This window comes from Chiloscyllium punctatum, chromosome 7 (genome assembly GCF_047496795.1).
Source record: "Chiloscyllium punctatum isolate Juve2018m chromosome 7, sChiPun1.3, whole genome shotgun sequence".
NCBI lineage: Eukaryota > Metazoa > Chordata > Chondrichthyes > Orectolobiformes > Hemiscylliidae > Chiloscyllium > Chiloscyllium punctatum.
The window spans coordinates 130,336,149-130,361,110 of NC_092745.1; the positions used below are offsets into that span (position 1 = coordinate 130,336,149).

The 24,962-nt window shown below is 45.2% G+C and overlaps 1 protein-coding gene across 1 annotated transcript in view; it reads right to left on the reverse strand.

The window, feature by feature from the left end:
* Window positions 1-24,962, reverse strand: part of LOC140479490 (atrial natriuretic peptide receptor 2-like) — a 103,373-nt gene that overhangs the window by 20,725 nt on the left and 57,686 nt on the right. Inside the window, exons 19-21 of the mRNA XM_072573323.1 lie at window positions 24,172-24,311; window positions 10,526-10,678; window positions 8,236-8,334 (exon numbers count right to left, since the gene is read on the reverse strand). Of these exons, the coding sequence (XP_072429424.1) occupies window positions 8,236-8,334; window positions 10,526-10,678; window positions 24,172-24,311 (392 nt within the window). The remainder of the gene's footprint in view (window positions 1-8,235; window positions 8,335-10,525; window positions 10,679-24,171; window positions 24,312-24,962) is intronic.

The following is a 24,962-nucleotide window of genomic DNA, read 5'->3' on the forward strand; positions in this document are numbered from 1 at the left end:
GCCCATTGGCCCATCTGGGAGAAAGTGAGGACTGCAGATGCTGGAGATCAGAGCTGAAAAATGTGTTGCTAGAAAAGCAGAGGGATCTTGGTGTCCATGTACATAGATCTTTGAAAGTTGCCACCCAGGTAAATAGTGCTGTGAAGAAGGCATATGGCGTACTGGCTTTTATTGGTAGAGGAATTGAGTTCCGGAGTCCTGAGGTCATGTTGCAGTTGTATAAGACTCTGGTGCGGCCGCATCTGGAGTATTGTGTGCAGTTTTGGTCGCCATACTACAGGAAGGATGTGGAGGCACTGGAACGGGTGCAGAGGAGGTTTACCAGGATGTTGCCTGGTATGGTAGAAAGATCGTATGAGGAAAGGCTGAGGCACTTGGGGTTGTTTTAATTGGAGAAAATAAGGTTTAGGGGTGACTTGATAGAGGTGTACAAGATGATTAGGGGTTTTGATAGGGTTGACCGTGATAACCTTTTTCCACGTATGGAATCAGCTATTACAAGGGGGCATAGCTTTAAATTAAGGGGTGGTAGGTATAGGACAGATGTTAGGGGTAGGTTCTTTACTCAGCGAGTCGTGAGTTCATGGAATGCCCTGCCAGTAGCAGTGGTGGACTCTCCCTCTTTATGGGTATTTAAGCGGGCATTGGATAGGTATATGGAGGATAGTGGGCTAGTGTAGGTTAGGTGGGTTTGGATCGGCGCAACATCGAGGGCCAAAGGGCCTGTACTGCGCTGTATTCTTCTATGTTCTATGTTCTATGTAATACTGGTTTAAACCCTCCCGAGCAGGTCGAGCAAATCTCCCTGCCATAATATTGATTCAATGAGTTATAGAGACATACTGCCTGGAAACAGACCCTCCGGTCCAAATCATCCATGCCAACCAAATGTTCTGCGTTAATCTATTCCCATTTGCCAACCCTTGGCCCATATCCCTCTAAACACTCCCTATTCGTATACACAACCAGATGCTTTTTAAATATTGCAATTGTACCAGCCTCCGCCACTTCCTCTGGCAGCTCATTCCTTACACGTACCATCCTCTGTGTGAAAAAGTTGCCCTTAGATCCCTTTTAAATTTTTCACTTCTCACGCTAAACCTATGCCCTCTAGTCTGGACTCCCCAACCCAGGGAAAAGACTTTGTCTATTTATCCTATCCATGTCCCTCATGATTTTATAAACCTCTAAAAGGTGGCCCCTCAGCTTCCGACACACCAGGGAAAACAGCCCCAGCCTGTTCAGCTTCTCCTTGTAGTTCAAACCCACCAACTCTGGAAACATCCTTGTAAATCTTTTCTGAACCCTTTCAAGTTTCACAACATCCTTTCGTTAAGAGGAAGACCAGAATTGCACACAATATTCCAAAAGTGGCCTAACCAATGTCCAGTACAGCCACAACAGGACCTCCCAACTCCTATTCTCAGGGCTCTGACCAATAAAAGAAAGCATACCAAATGCCTTCTTCACTGTCCTATCCACTGTGACTCTACTTTCAAGGAGCAATGAACCTGCACTTAGGTCTCTTTGTTCAGCAACACTCCTCAGAACCTTATCATTAAGTGTATAAGTCCTGCTCTGATTTGCCTTTACAAAATGCAGCTCCTCATATTTATCGAAATTAAACTCCTCAGCCCATTGGCCCAGCTGATCAAGATCCCGTAACCTTCTTTGCTGTCCATTGCACCTCCAATTTTGGTGTCATCTGCAAACTTACTAACTATACCTCCTATGTTCACATCCAAACTATTTGTATAAATGATGAAAAGTAGTGGGCCCAGCACCGATCCTTGTGGCACTCCACTGATCACATTCCTCCAGTCTGAAAAGCAACCCTCCACCACCACCTTCTATCTTTGAGTCAGTTCTGTATCCAAATAGCTAGTTCTCCCGAAGAGGTCTAACATAGCTAAACAGTCTACCATGAGGAACCTTATCAAATGCCTCACTGAAGTTCATAAAGTTCATGTCCATCGCTCCAGTTCAGGTGCAACTCGTCCCTCTTCTGCCCCAGAAGAGATTCCAATGATCCAAAAATCTGAATCCCTCCCCCAGCTCCTCAGCCACACATACGTCTGCCTTATCCTCCTATTTATATTCTCACTAGCATGAGGCATCGAGAGTAATCTATGTATTAGCAATGTATTAGCATGGATAGAGGATTGGACACTGGAAGTAAAGAGTGGGGATAAATGATTGCTGTTCTGGTTGGCAATCAGTGACCAGTGGTGTGCCTCAGGGATCAATGTTGATTTATATAAATGATTTGGAGTTGGGGGTCACGTGCATGTGTCAAAGTTTGCAGATGACACTAAGATGCGTGGTAATGCAAAGTGTGCAGAGGACTGCGAAACTTTGCAAAGAGACATAGATAGTTTAAGTGAATGGGCAAAGGTCTGGCAGATGGAGTACAACATTAGTAAATGTGAAGTCATCCATTTTGGTCAGAATAACAGTAAAAAAGGATTATTACTTGAATGGTAAAAAAAATTGCAGCATGCTGCTGTGCAGAGGGACCTGGGTGTCCTTGTGCATGAATCACAGAAGGTTGGTCTGCAGCTACAACAGGTAATTAGGAAGGTCAATGGAATTTTGTCCTTCGTTGCTAAAGCGATTGAGTTTAAAAGCAAAGAGATTATGTTACAGCTGTACAAGAAGCTGGTGAGGTACTGCATGCAGATTTGGCCTCTTTACTTAAGAAAGGATGTACTGGCACTGGAGGGGGTGCACTGGAGGGGGTGCACTGGAGGGGGTGCACTGGAGATTCACTGGTTGATTCTGGAGTTGAGCGGGTTGGCTTATGAGGAGATACTGAGTAGACTGGGATTGTTTTCACTGGAATTTAGAAGAATGGTGGGGGGGGGGGGGGGATCTAATAGAAATATATACAATGATGAAAGGAATTGATAAGATAGGGAGGATGATTTCCACTGGTGGGTGAAACTAGGACAAGATGATATAGCCTCAAAATTAGAGGGAGCAGATTTAGGGCTGAATTAATAAGTAACTTCTTCACCCAGAGGGTTGTGAATCTGTGGAAATCACTGTACAGTGGAGTACTTGCAGCATCCCCCATCAATGTTTTTAAAGCTAAGATAGACATTTTTTCAACTGTAAGGGAATTAAGGGTGATGGTGAGAGGGCAGGTAAATGGATCTGAGGCCATGGAAAGATCAGCCATGACTTTATTGAATGGCCGAGCAGGTTGATGGGCCTGACGGGATTAGTGGTGCTGGAAGAGCACAGCAGTTCAGGCAGCATCCAAAGAGCAGCGAAATCGACGTTTTGGACAAAAGCCCTTCATCAGGAATAAATTTATTCCTGATGAAGGGCTTTTGCCCGAAACGTCGATTTCACTGCTCTTTGGATGCTGCCTGAACTGCTGTGCTCTTCCAGCACCACTAATCCAGTATTTGGTTTTCAGCATCTGCAGTCATTGTTTTTACCTTGATGGGCCTGACGGCCTACTCCTGCCCCTGATTCTTATGTTGTTATGTCATCCAGAGACTATTACCCTTGAGGTTCTGCTTTTTAGCCTCCTGCCTAACTCCCTGTATTCCCTCCACACAACATCATCCCTTTCCCTCCCAGTGGTGTTGGTATCAAGTGTACAATGACCTCCGGCTGCTCACGCTTCCCTTTCAGAATTTGCTGCAACCACACGGAGATGTCCTTGGTCCTGGCATCAGGGAAGCAACACACCGTCCTGGAATCTTACTCACAGCTGCGGAAATGCCTGTGTGTTCCTGGCTATTACAATTGCTCGCTTGAACTTTGCTGCACACTCTTCTACAGCAGAGCCAGTCATTGTGCTACAGACCTGACTGCTGTTGCTATTTTCTCCAGAGAGGTTATTCCCCACAACTGTATCCAAAACAGGAGACTCCTGAACTGTTGCGGTGTGACCATCTCCCTGAAGTACAATCCATCACACTCTCTACCTCCTGTATGAACAAAGAACAAAGAAAATTTACAACCCAGGAACAGGCCCTTTGGCCCTCCAAACCTGAGCCGATCCAAATTCACTGTCTAAACCTACTGCCCAATTCCTAACCATCTGTATCCCTCTGCTCCCCACCTGTCCAGATACATCTGTCCAGGCATATCTTAAATGGATCTACTATGCCTGCCTCTACCACCTCTGCTGGCAATGTGTTCCAGGCACACCACCCTCTGTGTAAAGTACTTGCTGCGTATATCCCCCTTAAACTTTTCGCCTCTCACCTTGAAAGCGTGATCTCTTGTTATTGAATCCTTCACCCTGGAAAAAGCTTATTTCTATCTACCCTGTCTATACCCTTCATGATTTTGTAGACCTCAATCAGGTCCTCCCTCAATCTCCTTTTTTCTAATGAAAACAAACCTAACTCAATGTCTCTTCATAGCTAGCACCTTCCATACCAGGCAACATCCTCATAAACCTTCTCTGCACCCTCTCCAAAGTGTCCACATCCTTTTGGTAATGTGGCAACCAGAACAGTACGCAGTATTTTAAATGCGGTCGAATCAGTGCATCCAACCATCACTCCAACCGATTCATGAGGTCTGAGAGAAGCTGCAACCATACACACTTCCTGCAGAGACATAGTCACCAGGGACAGTGGACTGCTCCCTGATCTCCTCCATCTGGACTGGAGGAGCACACCACTCCATTGACTGCCATCTCTGTCCCTTTAACAACAAGTGGAATTAAGGCAAAGAAAATAGTATTAGATTACTCTTACCTTGTTACTGCTTGCCCTTTTCAACAAAGCCAGTAATCACATAGGCCCACTTTCAGATCTAACCACAGCACCTCGACCACAAGGCAGCCTCTTGTAAAAGTGGCCGGAACAAGACACACCAATGCCTCCCTCCCGCACTTGCCTAAACTCTCACACTGAGCTCAGTTCCCAGCTCCTGCGCTCTGTTGGCACCTACGGTATTGGCATGTTTTTGAAGTGTCTGCCGTTTTGTGCTTTAACATACAAGTTAAACACAAAAAATATTTCACAAAATGCAAATTAAAATAAATCACTAATTAATTTGATGTGGTGCCAATAATCCACAGATAAATATCGGCAAAGGGTGTGGGAGAATTGAAATCTTCATTTACATTTAGCATTTTAATGTAGTAATTGGCAAAGTCCTGAACGAGTTGTACACATCCCATTTTTCACAAAGTTTCTGTATATCTACTTCCTCATCGATTGCTTAAATATCCAGTTGTTACTGTACTTTCGATCCCTTATTGAAGGAAGTACAATATTACAATATTGCCATCTATCTCTGGTTTTGACTCCAATTGATGATAATACTAGAATAAGACCTAAATGTGGTGCTGGAAAAGCGCAGCAGGTCAGGCAACATCCAAGGAGCAGGAGAATTGACGTGCTGAGTGTAAGCCTAGCCTCTTTCCTGATGAAGGGTTTATGACTAAACTGTTGATTCTCCTGCTCCTCGGATGCTGCCTGACCTGCTGTGCTTTTCCAGCACCACACTCTCGACTCTGATCTCCAGTATCTGCAGTCTTAACTTTCTCCTTGAGTAAGACCTGGCCTGATGTACCATTAGTTTTAATTGTTTCAGTAAAGATGGCAATTTCCTTCCCTAGACTTCTTTCCAATGAAATCTATTTTTCCTTAGATAAGGAGCCCAAAACGATTCACAGTATTCTCTGACCAGTGCCTTCTAGAGTTTGAACAGGACCTCCCTATTTCTAAATGCAATTTATTTTTAAATAAAGGCCAACATTCCATTTGCCTTCCCTGTGATCTGCTGATCTTGAACACTTGTTTTTTTTTTCTGATTCGTGCACTAAGACACACAAATCCATCTGTGTTGCAGCTTTTTGCAATCTTTCTCCATTTAAACAATATTCAGCACCTCTCCTCTTCCTGCCAAAGTGCATAAGTTTACAATATCAAAAATTACATTCCATTTGCCAAGTTATTCGGGCATTTACCTGACTAGCTTATATTCTCCATAGACTCTTTGCGTCATCCTCATTACTTGCCTTCCCAACTATTTTTGCACCATCAGCAAAAGCACAAACATGAATCCTCCTCAAACTCTAGGTAACCCAATAAGTTACATTTAAGGAGCATCTTTAACATAGTTAAGAATCTTAGGTGTCATTATTAAGAAGAAACCTTGACATTGAGCCTATAAGCAAATACTAGACTAGATCTTGGATAAATGTGGTTTTGAGGATTCTCCTAAAGGAAATAAAAAGATTTAAGGATAGTTGTTTGGGCTAAAAGAGTCAAATGACATGAGGAGAAATCAGAAACAGGGGACTGAATTGGATAATCAGTCCTGATCACATTGAAGGGTGGAGCAGACTCAAAGGGCTGAATGGCCTACTCCTGCTCTTATTTTCTGTTTCTAAAGGAGGTAGTAGAGAGCTTCTGGGAAATGCAGTGGGGTGATGGTGGTGGGGGGAGGGGAGGTGGGGTGGGGAGGGGAGGGATGTGAGGTGGCGTGGGGAATTGGGGTGGGGGTGGGGATGGAGTTCCAGAGCTTATGGTCAGGAAGTTGAAGGCATGATTGTGAAAGGAAGAATTCAAACCAGGATCCGCAAAACCCCAGAACTGGAAGAATGTAGAAATCGCAGAAGGTTGTAGAGTTTTGTGGTTGTAAAGAACCAATCAATAACAACAACAATTACTGAGAAAGAGTAGCATGCTGTCAAAGATTCCCTAGTTGCACACATTACGGCAGAATTACAAGAATACCAAATTTCCAAAGGAACAACAATTTATTCTACATGACAAAAGAGGGCGGAGAAAATGAGGGGGTGACATCTTGGCAGAAAACAAGGGTGGGAATTTTAAAATTGAGGTGTTATAAGTATTAGTGCCAATATTTGTCAGTGAATATGGGTGAACGGTATATTTTGAGTCAAGATGGTGGAATTTTGAATGATTTCTAGTTTCTGGAAATGTGGACCTGGGAGAGAAAGACATATGTCCACTTGGTTATAAGGCAAATGAATGAAATGAAGTGAATGGATTACCTGATGAGGAAAGGCGAGGCAGGTTAGGCCTGTAGCCTCAAGAGTTTAAGCAAATCTGAAGTGACTTAATTGAAACACATAAGTTCCTGAGGGAAACAAAAGTGAAAGAATGCAGATGCTGGAAATCCGAAACAAACACAGGGAAACGCTCGAGAAACTCAGCAGATCTGGCAGCATCTGTGGAGAGAGAAACATGGTTAACGTTTTGAAGCTGGTATGACTTTTCTTCAGAACAGACTCAAATAACAGACTCAAAACGTCAACTGTTTCTCTCTCCATTGATGCTGCCAGACCTGCTGAGTTTCCCCAGCTATTTCTTTTTTGTTCAGAGGGTATTTGACCTGGTGGATGTCGAAAGGACGTTGACTCTTGTGGGAGCATCTCAAACTAAGGGTCACAGCTTAAAAATAAGGGGCCGCTCTTTTAAGAGAGAGATAAGGACTCTTTTTTCCGCAGAAGATTGTGCGTCCTTTCCTCAAAAGGCAGTATATAGAGCAACTATAAATATTTGTTTAACATTGAAGGGTTTCAGGAAGGAGTTAGATATAAATAAAACAAGAACTGCAGATGCTGGAAATCAGAAACAAAATCAGAAATTGCTAGAAAAACTCAGCAGGTCTGATGGTATCTATGGAGAGAAAGCAGAGCTAATGTTTTGGGTTCACTGACCCTTCTTCAGAACAGATGAGTTAAATATAATTCTTAAGGTTAATGTAATCAAAGGTTATGGCGGAAAAAGTGGAGTTAGATGGTCAGTCATGATCATATTGAATGGGAGAGAGTGCTTGAAGGGCTGAATGGCCTACACATGCTCCAATGGTCTATGTTTCTCTTTTTAAGGCAAGGGTAGATAGTGCCTTGATGACTCAAGGGAATGAATGATTATCTGGGCTGTGCGGGAATGGAGAGTTGAGATCAGTCATGATCTTATTGAATGGTGGAGCAGGCTAGAAGGGCCGAGTAGCCTACACTTGTCCCTTCTTGTGTAAATGTGCATTTGCCAGCTCAACTCAGGGTGAAATATGTGAGCGATTTGGGTCAGCCTCAGATTCTGACCTGGGGACGGGGAAATAGGTTTAAGAGGTGAGTCCCTGCTCACTGGGCAACGGAAGTGAGGCATTGACAGAGGAGGATACATGAAAGACAGTAGACAGGTTGAGTGGAATGGGAAAGAATAGTTTATCACAGTCATAGAGTCTATCATCATTAAGGTACTAATGTTGTGCTGTATAACCTACCCTCACTTGTTGACTCCATCCTTGATGCAGTATTAACGGTATCTCCGAATAAACAGTAACGAGGCATTTTGGTTCCAACCACACCAGCCACCACTGGACCTTTCAAACAGACACAAGGAAATTCAGTTGTGTGTTCAGCCAGCTTGCTTCTAAGTTAAGGAAGGTGATGCAAGAGGCACACAAGAGGGCCAGAAATATTCAGGCTAGATGCTTATGACTTCTTTCAACCAAATGAGATAGGGAAAGGAACAAAATTATCACAAGTTCTCACTTTTGAAAACTCACTGGGTACACTGCTGGGAAATATCAGTGGACATGAGCAAGTTGTGTTTTTAATGTTGTAAACTGACCCAACATCTGCGTGGGTTTCCTCCGGGTGCTCTGGTTTCTTCCCACAGTCCAAAGATGTGCAGGTTAGGTGAATTGGCCATGCTAACATTGCCCATAGTGTTCAGGGATACATAGGTTAGATGCATTAGTCAGGGTTAAGTATAGGATCATAGGGTAAGAGAATGGGTCTGGGTGTGATACTCTTTGGAAGGTCGGTGTGGACTTGTTGGGCCGAAGGACCTGTTTCCATACTGTAGAGATTCCATGATTCTATGATTCTAACATATTTCACAGGAGTGTGTTCCGTCAGAAGCTGACCCAGGGCAGAATTATTAGGATGGAGAGGATCTAAAAGATTTGAGATTAGAGTGGTCCTGGAAAAGCACCGCAGATTAGGCAGCATCTGAGGAGCAGGAAAATTGACGTTTCGGGCAAAAGCCCTTCATCAGGAATAGAGGCAGGGAGCCTGCAGAGTGGAGAGATCAATGAGAGGGGGGGGGGGGGTGGGGGGGGGGGGAGAAAGTAGCATAGAGTACAACAGGTGAATGGGGGTGGGGATGGAGGTGATAGGTCAGAGAGGAAGGTGGAGTGGATTGGTGGAAAGAAAGATAGGCAGGCAGGACAGGTCATGAGGATGGTGCTGAGCTGGAAGGTTGGAACTGGGGTGAGGTGGGGGAAGGGGAAATGAGGAAACTGGTGAAGTCCACATTGATGCCCTGGGGTTGAAGTGTTCCAAGGTGGAAGATGAGGTGTTCTTCCTCCAGGCGTCGGGTGGTGAGGGAGCGGCGGTGAAGGAGGCCTAGGACCTCCATGTCCTCGGCAGAGTGGGAAGGGGAGTTGAAATGTTGGGCCACGGGGTGGTGGGGTTGATTGGTGCGGGTGTCCCGGAGATGTTCCCTAAAGCACTCTGTTAGGAGGCGACCAGTCTCCCCAGTGTAGAGGAGACCGCATCGGGAGCAACGGATACAATAAATGATATTGGTGGATGTGCAGGTAAAACTTTGATGGATGTGGAAGGCTCCTTTGGGGCCTTGGATGGAGGTGAGGGAGGAGGTGTGGGCGCAGGTTTTGCAATTCCTGCGGTGGCAGGGGAAGGTGCCAGGAGGGGAGGGTGGGTTGTTGGGGGCGTGGACCTGACCAGGTAATCATGGAGGGAACGGTCTTTGCTGAAGGTGGAAAGGGGTGGGGAGAGAAATATATCCCTGGTGGTGGGGACCGTTTGGAGGTAGCGGAAATGTTGTCGGATGATGTGGTTTATGCGAAGGTTGGTAGGGTGGAAGGTTGTTCGGGGGGTTCTGTCCTTGTTACAGTTGGAGGGGTGGGGTTTGAGGGCGGAGGGGGCGGGATGTGGATGAGATGCGTTGGAGGGCATCTTTAACCATGTGAGAAGGGAAATTACGGTCTCTAAAGAAGGAAATCATCTGCTGTGTTCTGTGGTGGAACTGGTCCTCCTGGGAGCAGATGCTGTGGAGGTGGAGGAATTGGGAATATGGGATGGCATTTTTGCAGGAGGTAGGGTGGGAAGAGGTGTAATCCAGGTAGCTGTGGGAGTCGGTGGATTTGTCAAGAGGTAGGTTTTCAGCAGAAAAGTTGTCTAAGGAGGAAATTTCAACACCTTAGATATTGGCAGAGCAGAGGAAGAATGTGATGGACAAGACTCCAGAACTGGAGGAACCCAGAAATTACAATTACATCCCTTTGAGCTCACCCACATATTCATTAAACCATGTCTGAACACAAGCAGTTCATGTCCACAAACTGGCCTTGTGTCTCAAGTGCTGATACAGGACTGACTGAGACTGTATCCATCAAACAAATATCATCACAAAGGCAACAGCAGGCGAGGGAGCCACCTTACAATGCTGAATAATGATTGACAGAGCCATTGGATAGCTTCCAGCTGGTGAGATTTCCAAGAATTTATCAAATACTTGGTGTCTGAGAAACAGAAATAAGCTACCTGAGTGAATGCCCGCCCGGATTTTCAACTTAACGTCTGGTTTGTGCGGGATGATGAATGAAGAGCAGACTGCGACTAAATCCAATGCCATGCTTGCGATCTCGGATGCGTGCTTGATGCCATTCTCTTTTGGCACACCTGATACCACCATATCTGGGGGTAGAAAGAGCAGAGCATCATCAGAGTGGACACTGTCAGAGCGGACAGCCTTTCTTTCTGCATTACTCGTAGGGGTTTTCTGCATAATCCAACCTGCAGCTGAATGGACACCAACCCACCTTAGAAGGTGACACAAAATACATGCTTACGGAAAGCCCCATTTTAACATTGAAACATCTCAAGACACTTTGTAGAAAAGATTACCTGACAAAATTAGAACCCAAACTATACAGGAAGATATTAAGTCAAACATCAGCCATTATTTATTGCTCATCCCCAATTGCCCAGAGGGCAGTTAAGAGTCAATCATGTTGCTGTGGGTCTGGAGTCATATGTACACCAGACCAGGTAAGCATGGCAGTTTCCTTCCCTGAGGGCCTTAGTGAGCCAGATGGGCTTTTCCAACAATCAATTTATGAGACGCTTAATTCCAAATGTTTATTGAATTCAAATTCCACCACCTGCTGTGGCAAGATTTGAACCCATCCCCAGAACATTATCTGCATTCCTGGATTAACAGTCTACTGATAATACCACGAGTCCATCACCTCCCCTATACATAGAGTCATAGAGATTGACAGCACATAAACAGACCCTTCAGTCCAACTCGTCCATGCCGACCAGATATCCTAACCTAATCTAGTCCCACCTGCCAGCACTTAGCCAATATCCCTCCAACACTTCCTCTTCATATACCCATCCAGATGTCTTTTAAAAGTTGCAATTGTACCAGCCTCCACCACTTCCTCTGGCAGCTCATTCCATACACATACCACCCTCTGCGTGAAAAAGTTGCCCCTTACATGTCTATGATATCTTTCCCCTCTCACCCTAAACCTATGCCCTCGAGTTCTGGACTCCCTGACCCCAGGGAAAAGACTTTCCGTGCCCCGCATGATTTTATAAACCTCTATAAGGTCACCCCTCCAGGGAGAATAGCCTCAGCCTGTTCAACCTCCCTCTATAGCTCAAACCCTACAACCCTGGCAACATCCTTGTAAATCTTTTCTGAACCCTTTCAAGTTTCACAACATCTTTCCGATAGGAAGGAGACCAGAATTGCACGCAATATTCCAACAGTGGCCTAACCAATGTCCTCTACAGCCTCAACATGACCTCCCAACTCCTGGACTCAATACTCTAATAAAGGAAAGCATACCAAATGCCTTCTTCACTATCCTATCTACCAGCGACTCCACTTTCAAGTAGCTATGACCCTGCACTCCAAGGTCTCTTTGTTCAGCGTCGGGTTTAATCAAAGGTTTTCTGAAAATTCTAAATTTTTTACATCCACTAACTTCTTAATCATTCACAGGATGTGACTGACATTGTCTGGGCCAGCATTTACTGCCCGTCCCAATTTGCCCCTTGAGAAGGTGAGGGTGAGCTACCTCTGGGTTGTTGTAATGGGTGACTTTAACTTTCCCAATATTGATTGGAACCTCCTTTGAGCAGAAGATTTAAATGGAGCTGTTTTTGTAAGGTGTGTTCAGGAGGGTTTCCTAACTCAGTACGTTAACAGGCCGACGAAGGGAGAGACCATTCTAGACATGGTGCTCGGAAACGAGCCGGGTCAGGTATCAGATCTTGTGGTGGGAGAGCATTTTGATGATAGTGACCACAACTGCCTGACATTCTACATAGCTATGGAGAAGGAGAGGATTAGGCAAAATGGGAGGATATTTAATTGGGGAAGAGGAAACTATGATGTGATTAGACATGAGTTAGGAAGCATGGATTGGGAGCAATTGTTCCATGGTAAAGGCACTATAGACATGTGGAGACTGTTTAAGGAACAGTTGTTTGGAGTGATGAATAAATATGTCCCTCTGAGACAGGCAAGAAGGGGTAAGATAAAGGAACCTTGGATGACGAGAGCGGTGGAGTTTCTCATCAAAAGGAAGTAGGTAGCTTACATAAGGTGGAGGAAGTTAGGGTCAAGCTCAGCTCTAGAGGATTACAGGCATGTGTTGAAGGAGCTCAAAAATGGTCTGAGGAGAGCCAGGAGGGGGCACGAGAAAGGCTTGGCAGAACAGATTAAGGAGAACACAAAGGCATTTTACACTTATGTGAGGAATAAGAGAATGGCCAAAGAAAGAGTAGGGCTAATCAGGGATAGCATAGGGAACTTGTGTGTGGAGTCTGGGGAGGTAGGGGAAGCCCTAAATGAGTTTTTTGCTTCTGTCTTTATGAAAGAAACGAACTTTGTAGTGAATGAAACCTTTGAAGAGCAGGTGTGCATGCTGGAATGGATAGAGATAGAGGAAGCTGATGTGCTGAAATTTTTGTCAAATATTAAGATTGACAAGTCGCCAGGCCCGGACCAGATTTGTCCTCAGCTGCTTTGGGAAACGAGAAATGCAATTACTTCGCCACTCGCGAAGATCTTTGCATCCTCGCTCTCCACTGGAGTCGTACCTGAGGACTGGAGAGAGGAAAATGTAATTCCTCTCTTCAAGAAAGGAAATAGGGAAATACCCAGCAATTACAGACCAGTAAGTCTCACGTCTGTCGTTTGCAAGGTGTTAGAAAGGATTCTGAGGGATAGGATTTATGACTATCTGGAGGAGCATGGCTTGATTAAATGCAGTCAACACGGCTTTGTGAGGGGCAGGTCATGCCTCACAAACCTTATCGAGTTCTTTGAGGATGTGACTAGAAAAGTTGATGAGGGTCGAGCTGTGGACGTGGTGTATATGAACTTCAGCAAGGCATTTGATAAGGTTCCCCATGGCAGACTCATTCAGAAGGTCAGGAGGAATGGGATACAGGGGAACTTAGCTGTCTGGATACAGAATTGGCTGGCGAACAGAAGACAGTGAGTGGTAGTAGAAGAAAAATATTCTGCCTGGAAGTCTGTGGTGAGTGGTGTTCCACAGGGCTCTGTCCTTGGGCCTCTATTGTTTGTAATTTTTATTAATGACTTGGATGAGGGGATTGAAGGATGGGTCAGCAAGTTTGCAGATGACACAAAGGTTGGAGGTGTCGTTGACAGTATAGAGGGCTGTTGTAGGCTGCAGCAGGACATTGACAGGATGCAGAGATGGACTGAGAGGTGGCAGATGGAGTTCAACCTGGATAAATGCGAGGTGATGCATTTTGGAAGGTCGAATTTGAAAGCTGAGTACAGGATTAAGGATAGGATTCTTGGCAGTGTGGAGGAACAGAGGGATCTTGGTGTGCAGGTACAAAGATCCCTTAAAATGGCCACCCAAGTGGACAGGGTTGTTAAGAAAGCATATGGTGTTTTGGCTTTCATTAACAGGAGGATTGAGTTTAAGAGTCATGAGATCTTGTTGCAGCTCTATAAAACTTTGGTTAGACTGCACTTGGAATACTGTGTCCAGTTCTGGTCGCCCTATTATAGGAAAGATGTTGATGCTTTGGAGAGGGTTCAGAGGAGGTTTATCAGGATGCTGCCTGGACTGGAGGGCTTATCTTATGAAGAGAGGTTGACTCAGCTCGGACTTTTTTCATTGGAGAAAAGGAGGAGGAGAGGGGACCTAATTGAGATATACAAGATAATGAGGGGCATAGATAGAGTCGATAGCCAGAGACTATTTCCCACGGCAGAAATTATTAACACGAGGGGTCATAGTTTTAAGCTGGTTGGAGGAAAGTATAGAGGGGATGTCAGAGGTGGGTTCTTTACACAGAGATTCTGGATTAGTGGCGCTGGAAGAGCACAGCAGTTCAGGCAGCATCCAAGTAGCTTCGAAATCGACGTTTCGGGCAAAAGCCCTTCATCAGGAATAAAGGCAGTGAGCCTGAAGCGTGGAGAGATAAGCTAGAGGAGGGTGGGGGTGGGGATAAAGTAGCATAGAGTACAATGGGTGAGTGGGGGAGGGGATGAAGGTGATAGGTCAGGGAGGAGAAGGTGGAGTGGATAGGTGGAAAAGAAGATAGGCAGGTAGGACAAGTCCGGACAAGTCATGGGGACAGTGCTGAACTGGAAGTTTAGAACTAGGGTGAGGTGGGGGAAGGGGAAATGAGGAAACTGTTGAAGTCCACATTGATGCCCTGGGGTTGAAGTGTTCCGAGGCGGAAGATGAGGCGTTCTTCCTCCAGGCGTCTGGTGGTGAGGGAGCGGCGGTGAAGGAGGCCCAGGACCTCCATGTCCTCGGCAGAGTGGGAGGGGGAGTTGAAATGTTGGGCCACGGGGCGGTGTGGTTGATTGGTGCGGGTGTTCTGGAGATGTTCCCTAAAGCGCTCTGCTAGGAGGCACCCAGTCTCCCCAATGTAGAGAAGACCACATCGGGAGCAACGGATACAATAAATGATATTAGTGGATGTGCAAGTAAAACTTTGATGGATGTGGAAGGCTCCTTTAGGGCCTTGGATAGAGGTGAGGGAGGAGGTGTGGGCACAGGTTTTACAGTTCCTGCGGTGGCAGGGGAAAGTGCCAGAATTGGAGGATGGGTTGTAGGGGGTGCGTGGACCTGACCAGGTAGTTGCGGAGGGAACGGTCTTTGCAGAAGGTGGAAAGTGGTGGGGAGGGAAATATATCCCTGGTAGTGGGGTGTGTTTGGAGGTGGCGGAAATGTCGGCGGATGATTTGGTTTATGCGAAGGTTGGTAGGGTGGAAGGTGAGCACCAGGGGCGTTCTGTCCTTGTTGCGGTTTGAGGGGTGAGGTCTGAGGGCGGAGGTCCGGGATGTAGGCGAGATGCGTTGGAGGGCATCTTTAACCACGTGGGAAGGGAATTCAGCATCTGCAGTCATTGTTTTTACCTCTTTACACAGAGAGTTGTGAGAGCATGGCATGCGTTGCCAGCAGCAGTTGTGGAGGCAGGGTCATTGGGGACATTTAAGAGACTCCTGGACATGCATATGGTCACAGAAATTTGAGGGTGCATACATGAGGATCAATGGTCGGCACAACATCGTGGGCTGAAGGGCCTGTTCTGTGCTGTACTGTTCGATGTTCTATGTTCTATGTTTGTTCTTGAACCGCTGCCATATGTTGTGGGTCGACCCGCAATGACATTCTTCATGGTTTTCAGATCCAGGGACAAGTGAAGGCTATACTTCCAAGTCAGGATAGTGAATGGTTTGGAGGGGAACTTGCTAAGGGGTGGTGTTCCATTGTGTGTGCTGGGTTTGGAAGATGGTAGTGCATGAGTGTGGGTGTGTTGCTGCAGTGCATCTTGTAGGTGCTGCTATTGAGTGTCAGTGGTGAAAGGAGTGAATGTTGAAGGATGTGGACGGGGTGCCAATCAATCGGGCTGCTTTATCCTGGATAGTGCTGAGTTTCTGAAGTGACTCCCTCAGGGTGATTGATATGATTTCTGAAGCTCAAACAAACAAAGCAGCAGAAACTGTGTTTTACACTTAGTCTAGTTTTTTTTTTAACTGAAGCAGAACCAGAGAGAGGAAACTGGGAAACCACTCACTGCATTTCAAACCTTCACAAAACAGTTCTTAAACTTTTCCTGCTGAAGGGAACCAAAGGCCAAATCTCATTTCCATTAAAAGATAATTGCTGCATTAATTTTTCTTCACAGTGACATTTATTCTCTCAGTTTGGATACAGTAAAGGCGTTTGTCAATTTGCTACAAAGAACTTCTAATGTTGTCCTGGCACTTTGATTGTTCCCTTCACATCTGACAGGGAATACAGAGTCCCATACAGAATCATCAAATGTTATCATTAACACACAGCAGCAGGAATAGCCATAGCGGTTTGACAGGAATCATTTTTGTTCTGGACTGCAATAAACACTTGCGATATTGTTCGCTTGGAATATCTAGAATTCTTACATCTGTCCCTGTGTGCTTTGTGAACTGAAATGTAATATGCATGAAACCGGTCTCATATAATATAGTCAGCCAAATAAATGATAAATGGTGTCAAATAGGTTAACTATTTTATTTAAGAGCTGACTTTATGCTTTCCAGCAGGGATTTATGATGCAAATCCATCTGCAGGGAATGAAGACTTATTTAAAAACATTCCTCCTGGCTCAAAGCCACACAGTCAAAGGCCAAAAATAACAGTAAATTGAGTCTTACCCCTGTATAATTTAGTCACTGTTAGAAGAATTTGTTCACTGTGTATTGTCCTTAAGTCATCTAGACATACATAAGGCACACAGTGTTCCTAAAAATCTCCAATTACATTGAGTCTACAGCACAGAAACAGATCAATCGACCCAATTGGTCTATACTGTTGTTTACACACATCACGGGCTTCCTTCAAGGGACCCTCTTGATATATACAACCGTAGAGTAATACAGCATGGAAACATACCCTTCGGTCCAACCAGTCCATGCTGACCATAATCCTAAACTAAACTAGTCCTACCTGCCTGCTCCTGGCCCATATCCTGCTAAACCTTTCCCATTCATGTACTTACCTTTCTCTTCCTCCCTTTTGCCTTTATCCAGCTTATCTTTAAATGCATTGACATTCTTCATCACAACTATCCCATGGGAGAGTGAGTCCCACATTTCCCCTAAACAAGAAAACCAAAGAACTGCGGACTCTGGAAGTCAGAAACAAAATTAGAAATTGTTGGGAAAACTCAGTAAGCCTGGCAGCATCAGTGGAGAGAAATGGAGTTAACGAAATATTAATTCTGCTTTCTCTCCACACGTGCTGCCAGACCCACTGTATTTTTCCAACAATTTCTGTCTCTGTTCCACGTTTCCCTTACTCTCACAGTAAAAAAAGTTTGCTGTGAAATCACAATTGGATTTATCAATGACAGCTTTTTATTTATTTCAACAGCCTTTTATTTACACAGGTAGCACCATTTCCCAGCTTTTCAATTCTCTAGAAATGCTCCTATTATCTGAAAGAGGTTGTATAAATGTAATGGGGGGGCACAGCTTTTATTTCTGCTTGACTAAGAGATCGAATTAAAAGATGACAGCACTCCTCCACACACTCTCTCTCTCATAGGAATGCAGGATTAACGAATTCGTTGCATGTATTTGATTGGAATGTCCTTTGCACTGTCTGCTTTGTTAGTGAACAAATCCTAGGTTCAAGTTCTCGCATCACAAACTACACACAAGCTGAACAGAAAGACACATTAAAACAATATTTAGTCGTCCCCATTACAAAGACAGGGACGTGACTTCAATGTTCTGCTTTGCCTTCCGGGTTTTGTTTGTTGTGGGTGGGGCAGTGGGGGGTGGTGGGGGAGGTGTGGGGGGGGAGGTGTGGGGGGGGGAGTGGGGGGGGGGGAGGTGTGGGGGGGAGTGGGGGGGGGGGGAGGTGTGGGGGGGAGTGGGGGGGGGGGGAGGTGTGGGGGGGAGTGGTGGTGAGGGGAGATGTGTAAGGATACACCAGGCATGCAGACCACACCAGAAGACAAACTGGGGGCTGGGAGAACTCACAGTGATGGCCTGACAATCAAAAAGCTCAAATTGGCAAATATCTAAAATCATAGAGTCTCTACAGGGTGGAAGCCAGGCCATTTGGCCCCCCAACTATTCACTGTCCCTCTGAAGAGCATCCCACCCAGACACACGCCACATCCTATCCCAGTAACACTGCATTTCCAATGGCTAAACCAGCTAACCTTGGACTGTGAGAGGAAACTGGAGAAAACTCACACAGACACAGGGAGATTGTACAAACTCCACACAGAATGGAATCGAACCCAGGACCCTGGTGCTTATGAGGCAGGAGTGCTAACCACTGAGCCACCATGCCACCCTAAATAATGGACCTGGCCAGTGTCCCAACAGGAAATCCATTATTCCAGTAACTATTAATTCCTTCACTGCTTTTGTCCTCTGCAGATTCAGAAGGAACTGGGTGGGCTGGATAAAAATAAAATGGATAGCACTCATGGAAGAGAACCCCAAATGTTGTAGATTAGTACAGGACACATACCAAGTGAGATTAAGTTGCGTTTTGACCCTAATAATAAGAACCCTAATAATAATATTTGGAATCTGAGCTTCAAACACTGCGGCACATCCGGGAGGGGGAGAGTTACCTGGACGCTTTGTTTCAGGAGGCAGTCACACCTGGGAGATTAAGTAATTCACATTCAGTTAGTGATCAGGGACATCAGAGTGTGACTGTAAATGAGGCAGGTAGGGGGAACCTGAGTTCAGGAGTGCAGGAGCGTCAGCCCTTGACCTTGTCCAACAGATATGAGATTCTTGCTCCCTATATGGATGAGGAAAAGGGCTTTGGACAGGATGAGCCAGCTGACCACGGCACCATGGTGCAGAAGGCCATTCAAGAGGAGGGAGCAAAAAGACAAGTAGTGCTTATAGGGGATTCTATAATTAGGGGGACAGATAGTATCCTCTACAAGCCGGATCGGGAGTCTTGCATGGTGTGCTGCCTGCCCGGTGCCAGGGTGTGGGACATCTCCGACTGGCTTGAAAGGATATTGGAGCAGGAGGGGGAGGATCCAGTTGTTGTGGTCCATGTTGGGACTAACAACATAGGCAAGACTAGGGTGGAGGACCTGTTTGGGGATTATCAAGCACTAGGAAGGAAATTGAAGTACAGGTCCTCAAGGGTCATAATCTCCGGATTACTGCCCGAGCCATGTGCCAATTGGCATAGGGATAAGAAAATTAGGGAAATAAACACGTGGCTAAGGGATTGCTGTGGGAAAGAGGGATTCCACTTCATGGGGCATTGGCATCAGTTTTGGAACCGGGGGGGTGGGGGATCTGTACCGTTGGGACGGTCTCCACCTGAACCGATCTGGTACCAATGTTCTAGCGAAGAGGATAAATAGGGTGGTCAGTAGGACTTTAAACTTCTGAGTTGGGGGGAAGGGAAAGTGAAAGCGACAGGGAGTATGGAGTTAAATGGAAAGATAAGTGGCAGGATAACATATGTGCAGGCAGATTTAAACTTGAGACAGACTGGGAATGCAGCAAAAAGGATGGATAACTTAGGACATCTTATGACTTCCAATATCTCTAATGATAAGAAAGTTAGCAATAAGGCACTTTACCTGTGGAGTCTGTGTGGGTGGAATTGAGGAACCACAAAGGCAAAAAAACCATAATGGGAGTTATGTACAGACCTCCTAACAGTGGTCAGGACCAGGGACGCAACATGTACCGGGAAATAGAGAAGGCATGTCAGAAAGACAAGGTCACAGTGATCATGGGAGACTTCAATATGCAGGTGGACTGGGTAAATAATGTTGCCAGTGGATCCAAAGAAAGGGAATTCATGGAATGCTTACAGGATGGCTTTTTGGAACAGCTTGTCATGGAGCCCACAAGGGAGCAGGCTATTCTGGACCTAGTGCTATGTAATGAACCAGACTTTATAAAAGATCTTAAAGTAAGGGAACACTTAGGAAGCTGCGATCATAATATGGTAGAGTTCAGTCTGCAGTTTGAAAGAGAGAAGGCAAAATCGGATGTAATGGTGTTACAGTTAAATAAAGGTAATTATGAGGGCATGAGAGAGGAACTGAAGAAAATTGACTGGAAGCAGAGCCTAGCGGGGAAGACAGTAGAGCAAAATGGCAGGATTTTGTGGGTAAAATTGAGGACACTGTACAGAGGTTCATCCCCAAGAAAAGAAAGATTATCCGGGGAGGGATTAGACAGCCATGGCTGACAAAGGAAGTCAGGAAATGTATTAACGAAAAAGAGAGATCCTATAAAGTGGCCAAGAGCACTGGGAAATCAGAAGATTGGGAAGGCTACAAAAACAAACAGAGGATAACAAAGAGAGAAATAAGGAAGGAGAGGATCAAATATGAAGGTAGGCTAGCCAGTAATATTAGAGATGATAGTAAAAGTTTCTTTCAATACATAAGAAACAAACGACAGGCAAAAGTAGACATTGGGCCACTTCAAACTGATGCTGGAAACCTAGTGATGGGAGATAAGGAAAAAGCAGGAGAACTTAATAAGTACTTTGCATCAGTCTTCACAGTGGAAGACATTAGTAATATCCCAACAATTAAAGGGAGTCAGGAGTCTGAGTTGAGTATGGTTGCCATTACAAAAAATAAAGTGCTAGAAAAGCTAAAAGGTCTTAAAATTGATAAATCTCCTGGCCCCGATGGGCTACATCCTAGAGTTCTGAGGGAGGTGGCTGAGGAAATAGCGGAGGCATTGGTTGAGATCTTTCAAAAGTCACTGGAGTCAGGGAAAGTCCCAGATGATTGGAAGACCACTGTTGTAACCCCTTGTTCAAGAAAGGATCAAGACAAAAGATGGAAAATTATAGGCCAATTAGCCTAACCTCAGTTGTTGGTAAAATTCTAGAATTCATCATTAAGGATGAGGTTTCTAAATTCTTAGAAGAGCAGAGTCGGATTAGAACAAGTCAACATGGATTTAGTAAGGGGAGGTCGTGGCTGACAAACCTGTTGGAGTTCTTTGAAGAGGTGACAAGTAGGTTAGACCAGGGAAACCCAGTGGATGTGGTCTATCTAGACTTCCAAAAGGCCTTTGATAAGGTGCCACACGGGAGGCTGCTGAGCAAGGTGAGGGCCCATTGTGTTCGAGGTGAGCTACTGGTATGGATTGAGGATTGGCTGTCTGACAGAAGGCAGAGAGTTGGGATAAAAGATTCTTTTACGGAATGGCAGCCGGTGACCAGCGGTGTCCCGCAGGGTTCAGTGTTGGGACCGCAGCTGTTCACGTTATATATTAATAATCTGGATGAAGGGACTGGGGGCATTCTAGTGAAGTTTGCCGATGATACGAAGTTAGGTGGACAGACAGGTAGTACTGAGGAAGTGGGGAGGCTGCAGAAGGATCTAGACAGTTTGGAAGAGTGGTCCAGGAAATGGCTGATGGAATTCAATGTGAGCAAATGCGAGGTCTTGCACTTTGGAAAAAAGAATACAAGCATGGACTACTTTCTAAACGGTGAGAAAATTCATAAAGCCAAAGTACAGAGGGATCTGGGAGTGCTAGTTGAGGATTCTCTAAAGGTCAACATGCAGGTTGAGTCCGTGATTGAGAAAGTGAATGCAATGTTGTCACTTATCTCAAGAGGGTTGGAATATAAAAGCACCGTTGTGCTACTGAGACTTTATAAAGCTCTGGTTAGGCCCCATTTGGAGTACTGTGTCCAGTTTTGGGCCCCACACCTCAGGAAGGACATACTGGCACTGGAGCGTGTCCAGCGGAGATTCACACCGATAATCCCAGGAATGGTAGGTCTAACATATGAGGAACGGCTGAGGATCCTGGGATTGTATTCATTGGAGTTTAGAAGATTAAGGGGAGATCTAATAGAAACTTACAAGATAATACATGGCTTGGAAAGGGTGGACCCTAGGAAATTGTTTCCATTAGGCGAGGAGACTAGGACCCGTGGACACAGCCTTAGAATTAGAGGGGGTAAGTTCAGAACAGAAATGCGGAGACATTTCTTCAGCCAGAGAGTGGTGGGCCTGTGGAATTCATTACCGCAGAGTGCAGTGGAGGTTGAGACGCTAAATGTCTTCAAGGGAGAAATTGATAAATTATTGATGTCACAAGAAATTAAGGGCTACGGGGAGAATGTGGGTAAGTGGAGTTGAAATGCCTATCAGCCATGATTAAATGGCAGAGTGGACTCGATGGGCCGAATGGCCTTACTTCCGCTCCTATGTCTTATGGTCTTATGGTCTTACCTGGAGCGTCAGAGGCTGAGGGGTGACCTTATAGAGGTTTACAAAATTATGAAGGGCATGGATAGGATAAATAGACAAAGTCTTTTCCCTGGGGTCAGGGAGTCCAGAACTAGACGGCATAGGTTTAGGGTGAGAGGGGAAAGATATAAAAGGGACCTAAGGGTCAACGTTTTCACGCAGAGGGTGGTATGAGCTGCCAGAGGAAGTGGTGGAGGCTGGTACAATTCCAACATTTAAGAGGCATTTGGATGGGTAGATGAATAGGAAGGGTTTGGAGGGACACGGACCTGGTGCTGGCAGGTGGGACTAGATTGGGTTGGGATATCTGGTCAGCATGGACGGATTGGACCGAAGGGTCTGTTTCCATGCTGTACATCTGTATGACTCTATGACAAAGTGATGAGTTAAAGTGCTTGAGTAAGAAATAATCCTTGTCCTCGAGTTCTGGTGCACCTTGACCTGGAAACCATACTAAAAGGAAGAAAGTTGAAATACTGAGATCACACAATGCTCAGACAAAAAGAGAGAGACCAAGAAAAGAGAGGATTTGTGACTTGAGAATTTTCCATGAAGGAGTAAGCCTTACAGGATGCACCTTGATTTCCAGGAAGCTGCTGCCTGTGGAAAATTGGCTAAGTGTTGTAGAAAATGCATTGGACTTCAGCTTGAATGGACAGTGAGGCTAAACTTGAATTCAGCCTGGAAGAAGTGTGCATTGGAAAATGGGATAATTGGGATGATCATGGTTGGAACGGTGTCAGAGGGATGGTGGCTGTAGTGACAGTGGCCTGGATTGGGATCCTCAGCAGTAATTAAATTGTGCAGAGCAGTGTGTTTCCAGTAACACATCAAGCCTCAAGTGATTCTGCGGTAAAATGGAGAATGAAATCTTTGTACACTTAGGTCTCATATTGAGACATGAGGAGAGCATACTTCAGAGGTGAGATGAGGAGAAATTTCTTCATTCAGAGAGTGGTAAGTCTGTGGAATGCTCAGGTTGGAGCCAAAACACTGGATGTTTTCAAGAAGGATTTAGATACAATTCTTTGGGCTAAAGGGGTCAAAAAACCATGGGGAGAAGGAGGGAAATGGGGAATGAGTTGAATGGTCGGCCATGATTCCATTGATGGGTGGACCAGGCATGAAGGGCTGAATGGCCTCCTCCTGCTCCTGTTTTCTATGTGTCTACACTTTGATATATTAATATGACTGTTAAAGCACTCACCCTTCTATTTATCTCTCAGACCCCTAACCCCACATTCCTGATGAAGGGCTTATGCCCAACACATTGACTCTCCTGCTGCCTGAGCTGCTGTGTTTTTCCAGCACCACACTCTCGACTCTGATCTCCAGCATCTGCACTCCTCACTTTCTCCTATTAAATCATGTGGCATTCTGATCATGAGGCATGACATAACAAGCGTTTAGATTAGAGTGGTGCTAGAAAAGCACAGCAGGTCAGGCACCATCCGAGGAACGGCTCCTTGGATGCTGCCTGACCTGCTGTGCTTTTCCAGCACCACTCTAATCTAAACTCTGGTTTCCAGCATCTGCAGTCCTCACTTTTGCCTATAACATAAAAAGCACCAGTCCCGCACAGGCAATCAATGAATGAACTAGCAATACCCACGTTTCCTGAATGAATAATTTTTTAAAACCGATAACAGACATCCAATACACTCCGAAGACTTGTAACAGTCTCCCTGCATAATAAGGGGCCTAAGGTTTTCTCTTGGGCATCAATATGATCGAGCAAGAGGTTGTAACAACTAAAATGTTCCTTTAATCAAAACCAGACTGTTCAATAAGCTTTGGAATTTCGCTATGTGAAAGATCCTTGCAGCAGGAATCAAAAAGTCAGGAGAATTATCTGTGGAATGGCTTCTCTCAGTTACGCGACTGTAAAATATACTTACAGGCATCACCAATTGTCTCAACTTTGTAGACGTCGTAGTTATCAATGATAGCATCAAAGCAGGTGTATAGTCTGTTGAGAAAATCCACCACCTGGTATGGGGTGCTGGCACTGGAGAGCTGAGTGAATCCAACAATATCACTTTGAAGGAGAAAAACACACAGGGAGCTCTTAGTTTGGAACACATAAAAATTCATGATGAGTTTGTCGTTTAGAACTGGCTGGAAAAATGGTGAAGGATGTCACTCACCAGGCTATTCACAACAAACATCAATGTAAAGGGGGACATAATATTTTTATACTGCATGAGAAAAGCAAATTGATTGCTTAGCAAGTGGAGTCTATCAACCAGAAGTGACTTTCCAACCAATCAGAACATTCTTCTCTCACAATATGAAAGTATTATCTTCCCTTTGCGTTGGTATTCTTGTAAAGTGTCCTGCTGAGAGCAGGGGACTGGTTACCTCAGTTGGCTAGACCCATTTGTGATACAGGATGATGCTAACAGATTCAATTTCTGCACCAGCTAAGGTTACCACGAAGGTCCCACCTTCTCAACTTCACCCCTCACCTGAGACATGGTGACCCTCAGTTTAAACCACCACTGGTTATCTCTCTTATTCTCTCTGTATGTCTCTCTCTCTCTCTCTCTCTCTTTCTCTCTCTCTGTCTCTCTGTAATAAAAGAGCAGCCTAATAGTCAGGTAGGACTATGGCGAAAACACCAAATTCTGGAGATCCCAGTGGCTCAGGCAGCATCTATGAAGAGAGAGCAAGCAAATGTTTCAAGTCT